Consider the following 17,598-nt stretch of genomic DNA (forward strand, 5'->3'; position numbering starts at 1 on the left):
TTCATTTATTAGTTACAAAAGTGTTTTTGGTGGAGTGTTTAGGGTTTTCTATATATAAAATCATGCCATCCACAAAAAGTGACAATTTTACTTTTTCCCTTTCCAATTTGGATGCATTGTCTTTTTCTTGCCTAACTGCTCTGGCTAGGATTTCCAATATTGTGCTGAATGCAAGTGGTGAGAGTGGACATCCTTGACTTCTTCTGGATCTCCGAGGAAAAGCTTTCAGCTTTTCACCATTGAGTATGATGTTAGTTGTGGGGTGAATCTTTGTTAATATCCAGCACTGCTTTCTTGTTTTACAAGATAGCTAAATTGACTGCAAGTGGGTTTTTTGTTTGTTTGTAATGCTTCAGAAATGTGGAGTCTTTCGTGTAGGATGCCTGACTCTTTTTTTTTTTTAATTTTTTTTTTTTAACGTTTATTTATTTTTGAGACAGAGAGAGACAGAGCATGAACGGGGGAGGGGCAGAGAGAGGGTGACACAGAATCTGAAACAGGCTCCAGGCTCTGAGCTGTCAGCACAGAGCCCGACGCGGGGCTCGAACTAACGGACCGCGAGATCATGACCTGAGCCGAAGTGGGCCACTTAACCGACTGAGCCACCCAGGCACCCCGCCTGATTCTTTTTTAAGTACTGACTCCATATTCTGTCCTTGATTTAAAACGTATTAAAGCAGTAGTTTTTTCTGAGGCTGCTTGCCAGGTTATATTCATCTAAAATATGAACATTGAGTAACTTAGGATGAACTGCGCCTGTGATCTCATTTTTAGAGTTTAAGTTACTAAAGTACAGGCACAATTGTATTAATTTCAAGTCTTTGCAGTCACCGAGATTTGCTTTATACCTACTTTCTTGACTTATTTTTACCCTACATATTGTCCTGGTATTCTCGCCTTAATTTGTTTTAACTTGTTTTAATGTAAAAAACAAAATCTGTGTGTAACAGTAAATTTGACAGTTTCTTCATACGAGTTTCTTTTTAAGTAGTGCTTTCTGTAGCCTGTCTCTTGGGATGTGCATCCGTTAGGATTAGGCTTGGCTGCGTATGACAGAAATTCAGCAGGTGAGGGCCTTGAGATGCAAATTGATTTTTCTCCCACCTTCATCAAGTCTGGAATTAGGAAGTACAGGGGTAATAAGGAATTTCATTGGATTAGGGACTCGGGCTTGCTCTGTCTTACTGTCCACTGCCCTTATCTCATAGTCTCACGATCAGATGGCTACTTGAGCTCCCAATTCTTACATCTAAAGTCCAGGCAATAAAAGTGAAGAAGGGTAGGAAGGCAAAAGGGGTCTTGGCTGGCTTAGTTTGGTCACTCTAAGCAATCTTTTCTTTGCAAAAGATACAAAACCATTTCATTTTACATTTCGTTAATCGTGACAGGATCGTGTGGCCCCTTGGCTCTACCTGTTCCCAGGGAGCCTTGAAAGTATGGATAGTATTTTATTTCTCCCAAACACCTGGGTTCTGTTCACTGTGCAAGAAGGGTGGAACGGATGTTGGGGTACACAGCTAAGAGCCTCTTTACCTCAGTTATTTCATAGTTTTTACAGGAAAACAGAAAACCTGGTGAGGTCTATATGGCTCAGCATCTGGCCTATAATATAATCATGGGAAATAGTAGTAAGAGATCTCTGCTTATTGATTATTTTATCTATATTAACTGTCATTTTTGTGTTATTATTACCAAATATGTATGCTAAGTACTTTTTATACACTCTATATAATCCCCATAACACGTTCTAGTAGGACACTATATTCCATGCCACAAATGAGAAAACCGAGGCACAGATAGATTGCATACCTTTTTCAGGTTCTCATACCTGGTGTGTGGTGAGTCAGGATATTGATCCTGCTGTTTAAGATCAGTGTTGATAACTGCCTCCATCCTCTTTAGTAATCCGTCTACTTGTATATGCACTGCTACTCCTGCCCCATCCCTTGTACATAAAAATTATTTGAGTTGACTTAGAGATACACAGAAAACAACAAAACAAGGAGATAAGCAGATTGAAGGGAACATAAAAGTCAGAAATTGGTGAAGCGGAGATACAGATTGTGCACAGAACTGAAGGCTCCATCATCGTAGAGAGGTGCCACAGGTCTGGTCTGACTTGTGTTCTGTCAGATCCCAAACGGAACGGCAGGAAAACAAGCTTGAATTTTCTTTATCGGGACTCTTGGCATCTTCGTTGTTTTAGTCATGCAATAATTTGAATCCTTATAAAGAATACTAGTTTATCATATTGTAGCTGCAAGGGATCCCCAAGATCATTACAATGGTACTGTTACTGTTTTCTGGTATTCTCTTTGTGGGTTAGGTGAACTAAATTACCATTACTTGTTTTTTAAGATGTGGAAACCTAGTCAGAATTTTTTGACTGGAAATGGGTCATATGCTTACTGGTAAAAACTGGGGCTCTTTTTTGTTGGTTCATTTATAGAAATGCTCGTATCATAGTTTTAAAAGGATACAGACCTTGAAAGACTGTGACCCTGACCAAAATGGTGTGCTATTTGTGAGAGCTTCTTCCTACACTCATAGACTCGTGAGCTCCTTGATGACAAAAGATTTTGCCTTATTCATTTTTTTCCTGGTGTCCTCAGTGCATAGAAGGTATTTAGTAAGTGAATAATGGATGGCTGACTAGTAAATGAGAAAAATATATTAATATTATAATTAATATCTCTGCTTCTTTAAACAGGTAAGTCAGTTACCTAAAACAGAGGAAAGACAGGTCATCCTTCTTTTCGCCCTGGCAAGTTGTATGAGGCGGGTTACAGTACCACTAATGATTGGACATTGGGACCACAAAGTCCCACCCTTAAACTTGGTGTGTTTGGAGAATTGCCATAATTATGATACACCTGAAACATAGTGGTTGTAAAGGGAAGTAGCAGGAGAGAAGTCTGGTAGGCTCCTGGCACATAAATGTTACTTATTAATTGTAAGGCATAAAAGGTCCGGATTTTGAAAGATTCTGTACGACATGTTTATTATCTTTTTAAAAATGACATTTTTAGTGAGGAAAAGAAGGGACATGACTTGGTTTGAGTCACATTTGAAAAATAAATAGTGTAATTCATTTCTTATATTTTAATTCTCAAGACTATTTATGAAAAATAAATTAACAGGATATTTAAGTGTAATTACTTTATTTTGTTTTCTTTCTCAGGATGTGATCTTCGTGGTGGGAAGCTCAGTTTTTAAACTACCCCAATGGATGCAGACAGTGATGTTGCATTGGACATTCTAATTACAAATGTAGTCTGTGTTTTTAGAACAAGATGCCATTTGAACTTAAGGAAGATTGCTTTGGAGGGAGCAAATGTAATTTATAAGCGTGATGTTGGAGTAAGTATCTAAATTTTGGCGTGTGGGCTACATAGACTGGTTTTGTAGTGCTATAAATGATATACTAAAATATATTCACTTACCGATAGTTTAAGAGCACCTTACCAAGTGCCGGCTGTACTCAGTACAATATGGAGCCCTGTAGAAGCCCCCCCCGCTCCCATGAAGTGCCAACTTTTGCATATACACATCTCTAAGTCTTAGCAAAGAACTCACAGGCTACTAGACATTTTTTTCTCTTAATTTCTTTTAACTGAAGAAGGGGACATCTGTACAGTGGTGTATACTTAATTCAAATATAATTTTTTAGTTGCATGAATGATGCATGATATGAATGAGGTCCTAATACATACGTTGTGATTTTTGTAGTATGTTGTCATACCCCTCTTTATTTAGCTAAAATAAAATAGTTGGTATTCTTAGTAACACATTGCTGAAAATAATTTGATTCATATCCTAACCTGGATACTTTCAATTTTAGTTTTTGTTAGACCTCTACTATTTAAAATAAAAGCATTGATAACTTGCCTTTAACCTTATTGAAGATTAACGTTAGAAGTGACAATATGTGTTCATTGGATTTTGTAAACCACATGATGTTGAGATGTGTATCTTATACATTTATTATGAAAATTATGAATGTATATGAAGGCTCCAAGCTCTAAAAATTAGGTGCCAGTATACCTCAGTAAATTATTAGCTCTTAGTACTACAAACTAAGTTAAGGGGAATTGAATTCAATTAAAACTTAATAGTGACACAATTAAAGATTTTCAAGTTCATCAGCAATGCCATTGTCACCTAAATAAAGGAAGGAACATGTCCGCTGAAGAAGGTTAGCGAGTAAAAGGCCTCGTGCTGCTTTGGATCTTGTGTGTGCCATGGGACAGGGAAGTCATTTTTCCTAGGAAGATGAACTGAAAAGGCTGAGTTGATGGTAAGCAGGTGGTGAAAGGCACTTAAGTGCAGAATAAACTCAGTTTAGTGTTTCCCAGCCACTTCTGTGTGAAATTTTATACTATCTTTTAGTTCAGATTTTATTTTGACTCTTTGGGAAATTTTATCCTTCCAGATTTAATAGCTTTGATAATAGGTGGGTAATACGGCATATGACAGAGAAAGGGCAAAACTCAAAATGCCAACGGAAGTTTGAAGGAGAAACGTCTGATTCATATGCTATCGTAATCAGTATACATTTACTTCTCTTATGCACAGTGGGCATATAATTAATATTTCCATAAATGAAAAACTACAATGAAAATTTAAATTTATTGTTCTCTTGGACCTTAGTCCTTGACCGCTTATGCTCATTCTGTAGATAATTTCATTCAAACCCACAGCTTTAAATGGCTCTCATAGCTAAGGAATCTAAAATTACATCTCCAGCTCCACCGTTTCCCCTGCATTCAAGATTTGTGTATTGAACTTGAACATGTAGTAGGCATCTCAACCGTAAGGTACAGAAAGTAGCGATGAGTACCATGAAGCAGAATAAAGCAAGGTAGGAGGTGGGGAGCGACAAAGGGACGGGTGCATTGATGGAGTGGTCAGGGAAGGCCTCTCTGACATCTGGTGAGAGACTTGAATGAAGTGAGAATATCGAGGGAAGAACATTCCAGATGACAGTAACAATTACTGCAAAACCCCTGAGGTGTGAACAGGTCTGGCATGTTTAAGGATCCATTTATGTGGATTGCGAATTGCAAATTCCAGTTATGTAACCAGTGGGGAATGAGAGTTAGAAAGTGTACAGACTCGTGGCGTATTGATTTCAAGTATATAGTAAGAGGTTTATGCAGACCTTGTATTTTTGATTAATTGAATGTCCTTTTGGATTAATATGTTCTTTGTGTTCGGTATGGAGCTCGATTTCCGAATGGATGATTTGGAGAACAGTTATTTATTTCAGACGTGGGTAAGCGTCGAGTAGTCAACTTGTATTAAAATGGCCACGTAGAGCAGCACCGTAAGTGAAAATTAATATTTAATGTGTAATCAGGTTTTGGGTTTTGTGTGTGTGTGTGTGTGTTGTTTTTTGCAGAAAGTATTAATGAAGCTTAGAAAACCTAGAATCACAGCTACAATTTGGTCCTCAGGAAAAATTATTTGCACTGGAGCAACAAGGTAAACTTTCCTTGGACTTTTAATGTTTCCTTTGTACAAGGGGAGGACGTTTTCCTGGACTTAAAATCATGTGTGTAGTTTGTCATGTTTGTCAGTATAAAGTTTATTTCCTGTGTGACTGATAATCTTTTCGTCTCCTTAAAACCGTAGTGAAGAAGAAGCAAAATTTGGTGCCAGACGTTTAGCCCGCAGTCTGCAGAAACTAGGTTTTCAGGTAATGTTTTCAAAAAAACATCCAAACTGCAGATATGGAAGGATTTAGTTTGTAAAGGTAAACTTTTTAATTTAATAGACGGAAGAACTCACACAAAAACTTACTCACGATTGGCCTTTTTCTTACTGTCCTTCAGTACAAAAATTACGCAGTGAACTTACCCACATGAGTCCTTGCAAGGATCCTGGCTTTTTCACTGCCCCCTTTCTCAGAGACGCTTGTTACCTTACACGTGACCTGCCTTTTCAGCTCTTCGGGTTGTTCACTCCTCACACACGCACACCAAGTCATGTTTTTGATGACCTCAAGAGTAGTTTGTCAGGATGATGAGTAGGGAGTAGGGCCCTACGTTCAAAAAGTTGAAGCGCATTTGTTTTTATTTGTAGATAGCTATCACATAAATTATAAAGAAGAAAAAAGATATTAGAATGGAACTTGCCTAGATCTATACATTTTATGGCTAAGAGTAAACCGTGTTCCTACATTTTATGGTTAGTGACAGCATTACCATTATAACAGGAAATTGTGATTATTTAAAAATATGCAGAACTGACTGAATCTGTGCTTGAGAAATAACAGCATTTGCTGGTGTAAGTTGAAAAGGATTCACATGAATAACTAATACTAAGTATACACCTGTGTATAAGAACTCAGAAAAGGCTGCATTTTGTAAAATCAATCAGCTGTATTAAAAATGACATGAATCCTGGGGCACCTGGGTGGCTCAGTCGGTTGAGCGTCCGGCTCTTGACTTCGGCTCAGCTCATGGTTGATGAGTTTGAGCCCCACATCGTGCTCTCTGCTGTCAGTGTAGAGCCCGCTTCAGATCCTCTGTCTCCTGCCCCTCCCCGACTTGCGCGCTCTCAAAAATAAACATTAAAAAAAAACCCAGCATAAGTCCAAAACAAAATGCACAGTGTTTGAAAACGGACATTGTAAGATTGGCCTGCTGTGTTAGATCCACAGTTTAGTCCACAGAAAGTGCATACTGGTTGGTGGGCTCTTACTTGTAAAGTGACCATCACTGGGAGGTTAACTTTATCAAATACCATTTTATGGAGGCATACATTTGGTAAAATTGCTATGTAGTATGGACTTGTTATGTCACTTGCAAATGATGAGTCAACGAAAGAAAAATAAAGATGTGCTGTGGTCCCTGAAGAGATGGGCCCAGGCTGTGTGGAATTCAAACGAGCAGTTGTGGGAAGTTGAGTTTCTCTGTGTCTTCCTCAGTCTTCCCTGAGGTGGAAGATACTAGAAAGGCGCCGGGGTACTGACGGTGGTAGAGGGGGAGGGTTGGTGCTTAAGAAAAGTGGCAGTATTGAGAGTCGTGACTGATGGTGGGGCCACTTTGGACAGCGTAGTGACTTTCATCAGCTGCCTTGTGCAGGTACTCCGATGGAAGATAGTTAACCCAGAATTGTGGTTTTACTGGGAACGTTTCAAAAGACAATAAACCGCTCCATTCAAGTTATTGGTAGGAGTGGCTGAAGATACTTTTCAGCCTTGGACCTTGTCTTAGTATAACATTAGACGTGTTGAGAAATATCCCAGTTAAAAACTCCATTTTCTCACTCTACCCTCCCGAAAGAAAACGTCTAACTAAACTCGCAGAAAGGTCCTTTTACCTTACTCCTATAAGCAAAAGTCTGACCTTTCAGAGCTCAGTGTACACGCAGTACTCAGTATTGACTCAGCGTATACTCAGTATTTACTTATTTAAGTGGCAGCTTCCATTTTGACTCTTGAGAAGGGTAACTTTGCTTTAATTTTTATAATCGCTATTCTTTCTCCTGTCCCAGCAGATTAAATATCCCACTTAAATTAAAAAAAATACAAGATAAGATTCAAAAGACCCAGATGTTTTAATCTTGCAAACCTCTCAAGTTTTATTTAATTTTTTGATGAAGTTTTTGACCTTTTTCTTTAATTACAGCGGGCCCTTGAACAACACAGGTTTGAACTGTGCGGATCCACTTATGTACAGATGTTTTTTGATAAATACAGTACAGTGCCATATACGTATTCTCTCTTCCTGATGACTTTCTTAACATTTTCTTTTCTCTAGCTTTATTGTAAGAATACAGTATATAATATGTATACAAAATATGTGTTAATCGACTGTTTATGTTATGGGTAAGGCTTCCAGTCAGTCGTAGGCTATTAGTAGTTGAGTTTGAGGAGTCAGAAGTTAGGCATGGAATTTTGACTGGCAGGGGCACTAATCCCTGCATTGTTCAAGGGTCACCTGTATGGTAGTAAGAAGTCACCGAAAACTAAATCAGTTCGTCAGGTGTTGTTTTTCTTTCTAGTTTGTTCTTACTTTTAAGGATTGAAACAGTTATTTATAGTTTCCCTGATGAACAATTTCTATTTTCTGCTGAGCAATTTTTTTGGTTGCAAAATAATTCATTGAGTTGTACTTCTCTCCTGAAGGTAATATTTACAGATTTTAAGGTCGTTAACGTTTTGGCGGTGTGTAATATGCCATTTGAAATCCGTTTGCCAGAATTCACAAAGAACAATAGACCTCATGCCAGGTAGGTCTTCGAAGAATCAGGACAACTTACCAAATTTGTAATTGTTTGTCAGCCTATAAATATTTATATTAATTGTGCTTTTTTTTTTTTTTTTTGTACAGTTACGAACCTGAACTTCATCCTGCTGTGTGCTATCGGATAAAATCTCTAAGAGCTACGTTACAGATTTTTTCAACGGGAAGTATCACAGTAACAGGTATTTTATGATACTGAAAGCAAGCGTATGGCCAATTATGGTTTGAATGAAGTGCTTGTATCCAAATATAAATATTGTCTCACTGTCCCCCTTCGGTCACTTCTGCCCTTCAAAGGGAACCAGTCTCCTTTTAAACTACTTTTAAAACTGTAGTTTCGTTTTCCCTGCTTTTTCTACTAGTCTTAAGTCTTATACATACTATTTTGGGTCAGTGTTCTTTCATTCATTATTATCTAGTGAGATTCATTCGTATTATTCCATGTAGTTGTAGATTCATGACCTAAGCCAAAATCAAGAGTCAGACGCTTAACCCACTGAGCCACACAGGCACCCTAAGAGAAATCCACTTCATAAACTTCATAGAGGTTTTACATAAGCAAAATACTCATATATCACTGATGCCTATTTATCACATCTTATGTGTATTTTGTTATGTATCTTCTGAGTCCTAAGTATTTGGAGGGGGTGGTTTCAAAGACCAGGCATAGATGTCAAAGGATCACATTAGCACACAGGATGGTTTTTAAAAGTACTGTGCGTATAAATTGTACGGAGACATCACTTGAGAGTTAGGCCCAACCTTTGACTAAATTGGATTCGGGAAAATTTCTTTGGTGTCCTTGAATTTTTCTTTTTATTCCTTTAGTCCTTAAGAGAAAATACACGTTACCAACACCTTTAGACTCTGAACAAGTAAGTTTTAGTTTTGACTCATTCTATGGGTTTTCACATCTTCCTTGGAGACTTTTAAAACCTACTGCCAGGGTCATGCCGAAATCTTAAAATGGAGTGTGGGGGAACAAATCCATTTGTTCCCTTCTTTCAACTGCCTCTTCCTACATTTTGGAGCCTAGGCCTCTGCAGAGCCCCCAAATCTGTTGAGAAGTCCCCATTAAGTGTAGAGTTTATGATGCATAGGTAAAATCTACATTTGAGTTAATAGGTAACTAAGCAGCATCACAAACTGAAGACAGTTAGGTTGATTAGTATACGTTATATATTTACATCTGGAACATCCTATGAAATGTTAACAGTTCAGTGAACAGATACTGAGTGGTTCCCATAGGCAAAGCACTATCCTATGTGGGGGAAGGGAGAGGAATCAGAAAAGAGCAGACCCTGATAGCACGTGGTCAGTACCTTCAGAGAGTTCACAGTGGGTACAATATGTGTGTTTTTAAGATCTTTCAAAAGAGTTAAGCGTACGTTAGTGAAACCATTTTTATTAAAATGTTTTATGAAAATATTTGGTCCTTTTTTATGTTTCCTTTTATCTATTAAAGTGGAATATTAAATGTTTTAAAAACTAGTTATTCCTAGCATTATATGGATTAATTCATATGTAGCGTCACCTCATTCCCGTGTGTGTGTGTGTGTGCGCGCGCGCCCCTATTTACTGAGTGAACTGTGAGGATGAATGGCCAGGTTAGTAATACACGTGGGGGTGGGTAGTGAGTACTAATCTGCGGGGCATTTTAGACCAGTTAGCTAGTCACAGCCCTCTGATTTCCCAGAACTTTGGAAGCAGGCTTGTTGTACTTTACTGGGTTCCTCAGCACTCCTGTGAGCGTCAGAGGCGGCCTAACCAAAGCCAGACTACAGCGACCAAAAGGATAGTGCCCAAAATGTCTACTCCCGTTTATCATTCCTTCCTTTAATCAGTATCTCACATCGCTTCTTATTCTCCTTCACGGCAGTCTGTGTGTGGTTTTTATGTTCACTGTCTTCACCCTGGGGCCCGAAAACAAGACAAATCACATCATTGGTGTTTCAGATTGCCTTGAACTGTTCAGAGAGAATTTTATTCTCTTGGTTTTTGCTGTGACCGTCTGACTACGTAAAGTGTAGATCTTTTTAAAAACAACCCCATATATTTTCAGTTCTGGGAAATCCGTGTTCCTGGCGCTCTTCTCACCCCTTCCTCTCTCTGTTGTGTTTGGTACAGGGCCCAACGTAAAGGCTGTTGCTACTGCTGTGGAACAGATTTACCCGTTTGTGTTTGAAAGCAGGAAAGAAATTTTATAATTCATCGCTTAATTGGTTAGAATCCCTAACTGAGCACCTTTTAAAACCTGCTGCACATTGGACTCAAAACAAAAGGAAAACTGGACCAACAGTAATTGAGGAAATAGACTCTTTTATTCATTCACGGCTACAGTGTAAGCTCCAGGCCCTTTGGATTTTATTTCAGACCTTGCTGTAATATAAAAAGGAAGTTTACAAGACATGACATTGCTGCTTTTACAAAAGGACATTCTATTTATTTTCGCAGTAATTCTCATGTCCCCGAAAGCAGAGCTGTCACAGTGTGCACTACCTTAAATTGTTCTGTTGTTGTCATTAGTTTTTTCCAGTTTGAGCTAATGTGTTTTATTTGTGAATAGTCTTTTACATTTTTGTATGCTGAATATGGGCACCAAAGAACCTGTAAAAGTTATCTTTTTCAATTGAATGTGCACAAATAAAAGTTTGGAAAAGATCTCTCTTCATATCCATTCTGTAACTTTTATTCCCCATTTTCTATTTTAACAAAAATTGTATTCACAATTCTTTTTTCTTTTTGATCTATGCAAGCTTAGACTTTTGCTAAAAGTGTGTTGGCTTCTTTTTGAAGTGTATTTTGTAAATATATATATATGCCACGTGTGTATAGTATCTTTTAATGCTCTGTTACCAAATATCAAATAGGCAATTTTTTCTTGCAGATTAGAAATAAAAATATGTGTATAAATTCTAGGGAATGAACCGGAGTAGAACTTTATAGATTAAGCATAATGTTTTATGTTGCTAGTTTAATATGATAGAAAATGTTAAATATCTTTTAAAAGTTACAGAATTGTAGTTTTAAAAAGCAAAACCTCTTACCTATGAGATGGATGTGAGAGAAGCTGTGATGGGTTGTACCTGGTATGTACTTCTGTGATTCTGGTAAGACTCGACTCTAGTTGTAGGAAAGTAGTAATCTGAGGTTGGTGTTCGAGGCTATACTAAGAGTCTTGTCAGAAGTTGATACATTGTGCTGTTTTAACAAGAAGTGCCCACAAGCTGCCTCTGTGCCACAGTATAATTATAATATAGTTCAACTTGAACTTGAAAGCCATTTTGCAAGACATGTCTCTCCCCTTGCTGTGTCTTATTTAATGGAGCTGAAGAGTGACTGCCTATCCAGTATTTGGGATTGCTCCTCTTAAAATGACAATAAATGTGCATGTGTGAAACATTGGCTCTCTGGCTCACCCGCGTGAGCCCTGGGATGGTGGCGTGCGAATCAGGCTGCAGTTGTGCTCCACCCCTGGGGTGAGGAATTCAGCAGAACCAACAGTAATTTCAACTGGAAGTGAAGTTGAGTGGAGAGTGCAATTAGCTTCTCAGTAGAAACCTACTAGAGACAGTATCCCAACACAATCCTCCACTAAAACCTGAATTTCCAAAACGTTTTGAAAGCTTCATGAGAAATGGCCGCGTCCTAACCTCCATATTCGAGTCCATTTTCCTCACCATCTCATAAAGTCTCCCAAACCTCACTTACGTCCTGCACTGAACAACACACGTTATTTTATATTTATTTTTATCTTCTTTCCTCTCGATGCCTTTCCCTACTGTGCCTCTCACTCTTAATGGCGGGGGGGGGGGGGGGGGGCCAAAGGCTAACTTCTATATTTTCTTTCTTGTGAAAGACTTGTGATTTTCAAACTTCCGTGTGCCCTCTCTCTTTCTCTCTCTCTCTCTTTTTTTTTTTTTTCTTTTTTTTACATTGTGTTTATTTGCTTCATGTTAAGAGCCAATAGGATAGGTCGACCTCATAAAATACAGAGGATACCATTCCGTGAAGAAGTTACAGGTTCCGGGCAGACTATTTTAAAAATTGAGATTTTCCACTTAGCTTTAATTAACAGTAACAAGTGACCTGTTTTGTAACGTTCCCCCCAAAAAGAAATGTAGGAAAGGGGGGGGGGGGAAACATGATTATATGGCCAATGTGCAGATCCAGATGTTGTAATATTTTCAGCATTCGAGTGACTTGAAAAGTGGGTAGCTCAGTAGCGCATCAAAACGCTTTCTCAGAAAAGAGGAAGAAAGACAATCTAACACCACTTTAGGTTTCAGGGCTGCTGTGTGAGCGTCACCTGGCAAAATGTCCTGGCTGACCCACTAAACTTAACAAAGCTGGGAAGAATGAGCGTGTCTGAGGTCTTCTGCTGGCTCTTCACAAGTGCTGTAAATTTTTTGATAAATAAAAACTGTGAATATATACATACACATTGTAAGTATTCCCCCTTCTTTATTTTTGAAAACCAAAGAAAGCTGTGATTGGGGACATGTTGGGTAAAAGTTGGTTCGAAGACAGAATTATTTAGTCACGGACTCAGGGTAATAAAAGAAACGTGTAAGAGTGTTTAAGATACCGAAGTTGAAATCACCAGTGATAAACCACCTAAGTTTATGAACAATTTCCTACCCATTTATGATGAATGGCTAAAACAAATTGCTAATGTATACGTAGTGCTCAGACTTTGAAGGGAACATGTAACAGTTTTGTTAAATATCTCACAATCTGAGACGCTTGGCAAAGAAAACAAATTCGTATCAATTCCCTGTCTTGATTAAAAAAAAAAAAAATCTCAGCATCTAATTCCACTGAAGATTCATAATAAATTTCTTAAATTGATGCTCTAGAACACACTTTTCCTTTTTCCAAAAAAAAAAAAAAAAAAAAACAACCACCCAACACATGCTCTAACTTGCATAGGAAATACGCTGTGGTAGAAGGAAGATCTCAAGTCTCCCTTCCTCAAAACTTTTCCCTGCCCATTTTCATTATGTAATTCGTTTCAGAATCAGGACTTTTAGTCATTCTCCTGAGTCTCTGCTAGTACAGTTTCCCTATTAATTATACAGATTTGTAGTCTTTCCATTTTGTTGTAGGGAAATGACTAGGTCATATACCCTTCTGTCAAACTGGGGCAGTTTGTTTGGGGCCAGTGGGAAAATCCCAACCTAAACGACGAAGGGTTTTGGCTCTTAGGATTCTCTTTTCTTCAGGCCAAACGTAATTGGTTACTCTTTTTCAAGTTAGGTTATTCGTGCCTTAAGTCTTTGTGTGCCTCCCATAGCTTATAATAGTAACTTAATGGGTTACTCCTGAAGTGGGTCAAGATTCTTTATTGTAGGTTCTCTGTCGTCATATCCAAATTGGTAAAATGCCCCACCAAGTCCTAATATTCAACTGGAGAAATGCAGAGGAAAGCAATTCATTGTTGTGGTAAAAACTCAAGCTTCTGGTATAGCTGGTGACCTCTGTTTCATCATAGAGAAGAACATAGGGAAGGAGTTGTCCTGATGTCCTATGTCTGCAGTCATCTGAAAGTCAGCATCAATTATAGCCAGTATGCCATGACCTGAGGTAGTGATATTCCTGAGGAGTGCAAAGAATTGCAGGAAACTATGGATCGCTATTAAGTCATGAAAGGCTTACAAGGAGAGAGTTTTATAAGCTTGACTGCATAACGCAAACCTAATTGATTATAGAGATTTGGATAAATAACCTAATGGCCTGACTCCTTTTCTAATGTTTTACTAACAGCTACTACTAAGTATATATGGTCCCAGGATTTGGAAATTGCCTTTTCTATTCATATATATATTTTTTTAATGGATGGAAAAGTGTTTGTTTTTCTTAACTATGGCAGAATTGTTTCTTTTAATATGTGATAATACATAAAATTTATAAAGGGGTATTTTGCATTACACTGTTCATGATTCATAGAATGAGCTGCATAATCTTTGTACTTGTTGAAATATAATTAGGAATTATCACTGAAATCCTAGCCAGGATCCTATCCTAATCTAAAACATAGGTGCAATTGTCCACATTGCGTCCTGTTCTTTTTTACAGAAGACCCAGTGTAAGTACTGTCGTAGTGGGCAAAAAAAAACCCCTGTAAGCTCGTGTCCAGGCCACTTACGTGTCTGGATAACAAAGCTGCGACTGGCCTCCATACGTACATACCTTAAGGCAGAAGTTGATCGCATTACTAGTTCGTGGTTTTTCAAAGGCTGCTATGTGAAAAGGGTGGGAAGTATTGAACCAGCCAGTATTTTTCACCTAGTATCCTACTCAGAGTAAGAGATCACTTGGGATCTTGCACCCCACTTACACTTTGACAGGCGGACATGAAAGGTTGTCCTTATCATTTCAGGGTGTCCCTCTAAAACTAGCTCCGTGACCCTAAGAAAACATGGGAGTGGCCAATAGGTGTTGGTACAAAGACACCCTTCTAATTTGTCAACACTTGTAAGGTCTGAGGCCATTAGATCTCCGGAGAAAGCCACCTTGCTCGTCCCCTACCACACCGCTTTTTACACTCCGAGAGCTGCTCTTGGGGGTTTTCTTTTTTGAAGCTGTTTTGGCACTAATTCCTCTTGATGATGACTCATAAAACAAATGTTGTTTTTCACAAAGTTCCTGAAAGAGAAAGAGGCACGAATGAAAATGTCGCTCTTAATTTATAGTACTGGGGTAGGGGGGGAAGGGTGCAGGCTTTTTTTTTTTTTTTTTTTAATTAAATTTTTTTTTAATTTTTTTTTTTTCGACGTTTATTTATTTTTTTGGGGACAGAGAGAGACAGAGCATGAACGGGGGAGGGGCAGAGAGAGAGGGAGACACAGAATCGGAAACAGGCTCCAGGCTCCGAGCCATCAGCCCAGAGCCTGACGCGGGGCTCGAACTCACGGACCGCGAGATCGTGACCTGGCTGAAGTCGGACGCTTAACCGACTGCGCCACCCAGGCGCCCCCTTCTTTTTTTTTTTTTTAACCACCCTGGGCCTCTCATGTTTTAGCTAAGCAAAAAAGACATTTTCATTGTAAAGCCCTGATGTATCCTGACATTCAGTACCCCACAGAACTTTGGTAGATTTCATGCAAAGGGTAAAATGGGGAGCGTGACTTCTCCGAACACAAGGCATTCCTACCAGCAGAGTCCAAGGACAGTATTACACAGAACTAATGGCGATAACGTCCCAGATCCTATTTTGTCTCCACTTCTCGAACCCAATTAACATGCCTGTTTGTGTATCTACATTGTCTGCCTTCTGCATTATCCCCTTGCTCCTGCATTAATAATTTCTTTTCCTACAGGATTATTCCCATTATGGGATTATTTCCCATAAAAATATGCCCTAGTATTTTACGTTCATTTAAAAGTGAAACAAAGGAATGCCTGGGTGGCTCAGTCGATTGAGCATCCGACTTCGGCTCAGGTCGCCATCTCACGGGTCGTGAGTTCAAGCCCTGCATCAGGCTCTCTCCTGTCAGCGCAGAGCCTGCTTTAGATCCTCTGTCTCTGCCCCTCCCCCCTTCTCTCTCTCCAAAATCTACATTAAAAAAATAATGATTAAAAAAAAAAATAAAGCCACCTTCGAACCTCCTCTTTCAAAGATCTTTTCCTGTCACTTAGCCAGTTACTTAAGTGGCTACTGTGCACCTAGTACTATGCTAGGTACTGAAGATAGCGTGGATATAGAGTCCTGCTTTCAAGGAGCTTACATTTTATTTATTTTTTTTTTTAAATTTTTTTTTTTCAACGTTTATTTATTTTTGGGACAGAGAGAGACACAGCATGAACGGGGGAGGGGCAGAGAGAGAGAGAGACACAGAATCGGAAGCAGGCTCCAGGCTCTGAGCCATCAGCCCAGAGCCCGACGCGGGGCTTGAACTCACGGACCGCGAGATCGTGACCTGGCTGAAGTCGGACGCTTAACCGACTGCGCCACCCAGGCGCCCCAAGGAGCTTACATTTTAATAAAGGAGACAGGCACATAAGCACCTGATTTCAAGTAGTGAAAGTGCGAATGAGAAAAGTAAACGGAAAGAAAAAAAAAGAAGGAAAATAGTTGGGAGAGAGGCGACTATATCCCGCTGGCATCGCTCCCAAGAGGTGACATGTGATCAGAAACTGTAACGAGAAGGTAACCATGTGAAGCATTAGAAGCACTGTGTTTTCAGAAAGATCAGAGCATGGTGAGTACACGAACGGGGAGGTAGGTGGCAGCCACAGTAAGAAGTTTGCATTTTATCTGAAATGTAATTTGCACCATAGCATTTTGAGCTGAGGAATGACATTTGTAAAAGATCAAGCTGACTGCCCCATGGAGGGCAGACTGTAGAGGGCCAGGGCTGGAAGACCAGTGTGGAGGTTAGTGTAGTCCAGGAACTCCGAATGGTACTGGCTCAAAGTGTTAGATTCATGTATGTCATGCTGACAGATTTAACGAGAATTAGTGACAGTATGGTTGTGGAGCATAGTGATTATCGTGGATGAATCCTAAGCGTCTGGCCTGAGGAGCCCCTCCCCACTACCCCCAGGCAGAAGGCTTATGGAGGAGGGTGTGTGCATTTGGGTGAGTGGGTCTGAGAACCAAGAGTTCTGTGTAGGTCATGTCAAGCCAGAGACGCCTATTAGACATTCCAACCAAAGATGTTAAGTAAGCAGTTAGATTTGGAAATTCGAAAGTCAGGTAAAAGGTCAAAACCTGGAGATCGTAGACATTTGGGAGTCCTCACTTTTTGGATGGCTTATAATGCCTTAGGGATAGGTCTAAGAAGTAGACGTAGGTATAGATCTAAGGACTGAATCCTGGGCACTACTGGGTTTTTTATTTTTTATTTTTTCTAATCTTTATTTTTGAAAGAGAGGGAGACACAGAGTCTGAAGCAGGCTCTGGGCTCTGAGCTGTCAGCACAGAGCCTGATGTGGGGCTCAAACTCACAGTTCGTGAGTTCATGACCTGAGCCCGAAGTTGGACGCTCAACCAACTGAGCCACCCAGGTGCCCCTTGGGCACTACTGTTTTTAAAGGTATACAGGAGAAGGGGGAGAGGGAGGAAGCAAAGGAGACCACGAAGTGACTAATGAGGTAGGAGGAAAATCAGGGAAGAGTGGTATTCCGGAAGACAAAGGAAAACAAGTGTGTGCAGATAGGGAGCATGAGGAGCTGGGCAAGTGCTTCTGGGAAGTTGAGTAACGGGGACTGAGAACTGTCCCTACGTTTGATAACTTGGAAGTCCTAAGTAGCCTTTGGAGTAAGAACATGAGCAAGTCTGAGTGGAGTAAGTTCAAGAAAGAATGGAAGGTGAGGACACAAAGACAATACAGAGCACAGT

The 17,598-nt window shown here is 39.5% G+C and overlaps 2 protein-coding genes across 16 annotated transcripts in view; one reads left to right on the plus strand and one right to left on the minus strand.

Moving 5' to 3' along the window:
- The window catches only part of TBPL1 (TATA-box binding protein like 1), a 35,377-nt gene extending 24,464 nt beyond the window's left edge, over window positions 1-10,913 (plus strand). For 9 of the 14 annotated variants that reach the window (XM_045499693.1, XM_045499691.1, XM_045499695.1 and 6 more), the window contains 6 exons: window positions 3,182-3,360; window positions 5,402-5,484; window positions 5,635-5,698; window positions 8,135-8,238; window positions 8,340-8,434; window positions 9,081-9,933. In XM_045499693.1, the coding sequence (XP_045355649.1) occupies window positions 3,226-3,360; window positions 5,402-5,484; window positions 5,635-5,698; window positions 8,135-8,238; window positions 8,340-8,434; window positions 9,081-9,217 (618 nt within the window). In that variant the 5' untranslated portion in view covers window positions 3,182-3,225 and the 3' untranslated portion in view covers window positions 9,218-9,933. The other 5 variants (XM_045499700.1, XM_045499701.1, XM_045499699.1 and 2 more) reach the window with 2 other exon arrangements.
- A 1,783-nt stretch (window positions 10,914-12,696) lies between these two features.
- Window positions 12,697-17,598, minus strand: part of SLC2A12 (solute carrier family 2 member 12) — a 60,113-nt gene continuing 55,211 nt past the window's right edge. For both annotated transcript variants that reach the window (XM_045499686.1, XM_045499684.1), the window contains one exon: window positions 12,697-14,900. In XM_045499686.1, the coding sequence (XP_045355642.1) occupies window positions 14,795-14,900 (106 nt within the window). In that variant the 3' untranslated portion in view covers window positions 12,697-14,794. The remainder of the gene's footprint in view (window positions 14,901-17,598) is intronic.

This window comes from Leopardus geoffroyi, chromosome B2, assembly GCF_018350155.1.
Source record: "Leopardus geoffroyi isolate Oge1 chromosome B2, O.geoffroyi_Oge1_pat1.0, whole genome shotgun sequence".
In the NCBI taxonomy this organism is placed as follows: domain Eukaryota; kingdom Metazoa; phylum Chordata; class Mammalia; order Carnivora; family Felidae; genus Leopardus; species Leopardus geoffroyi.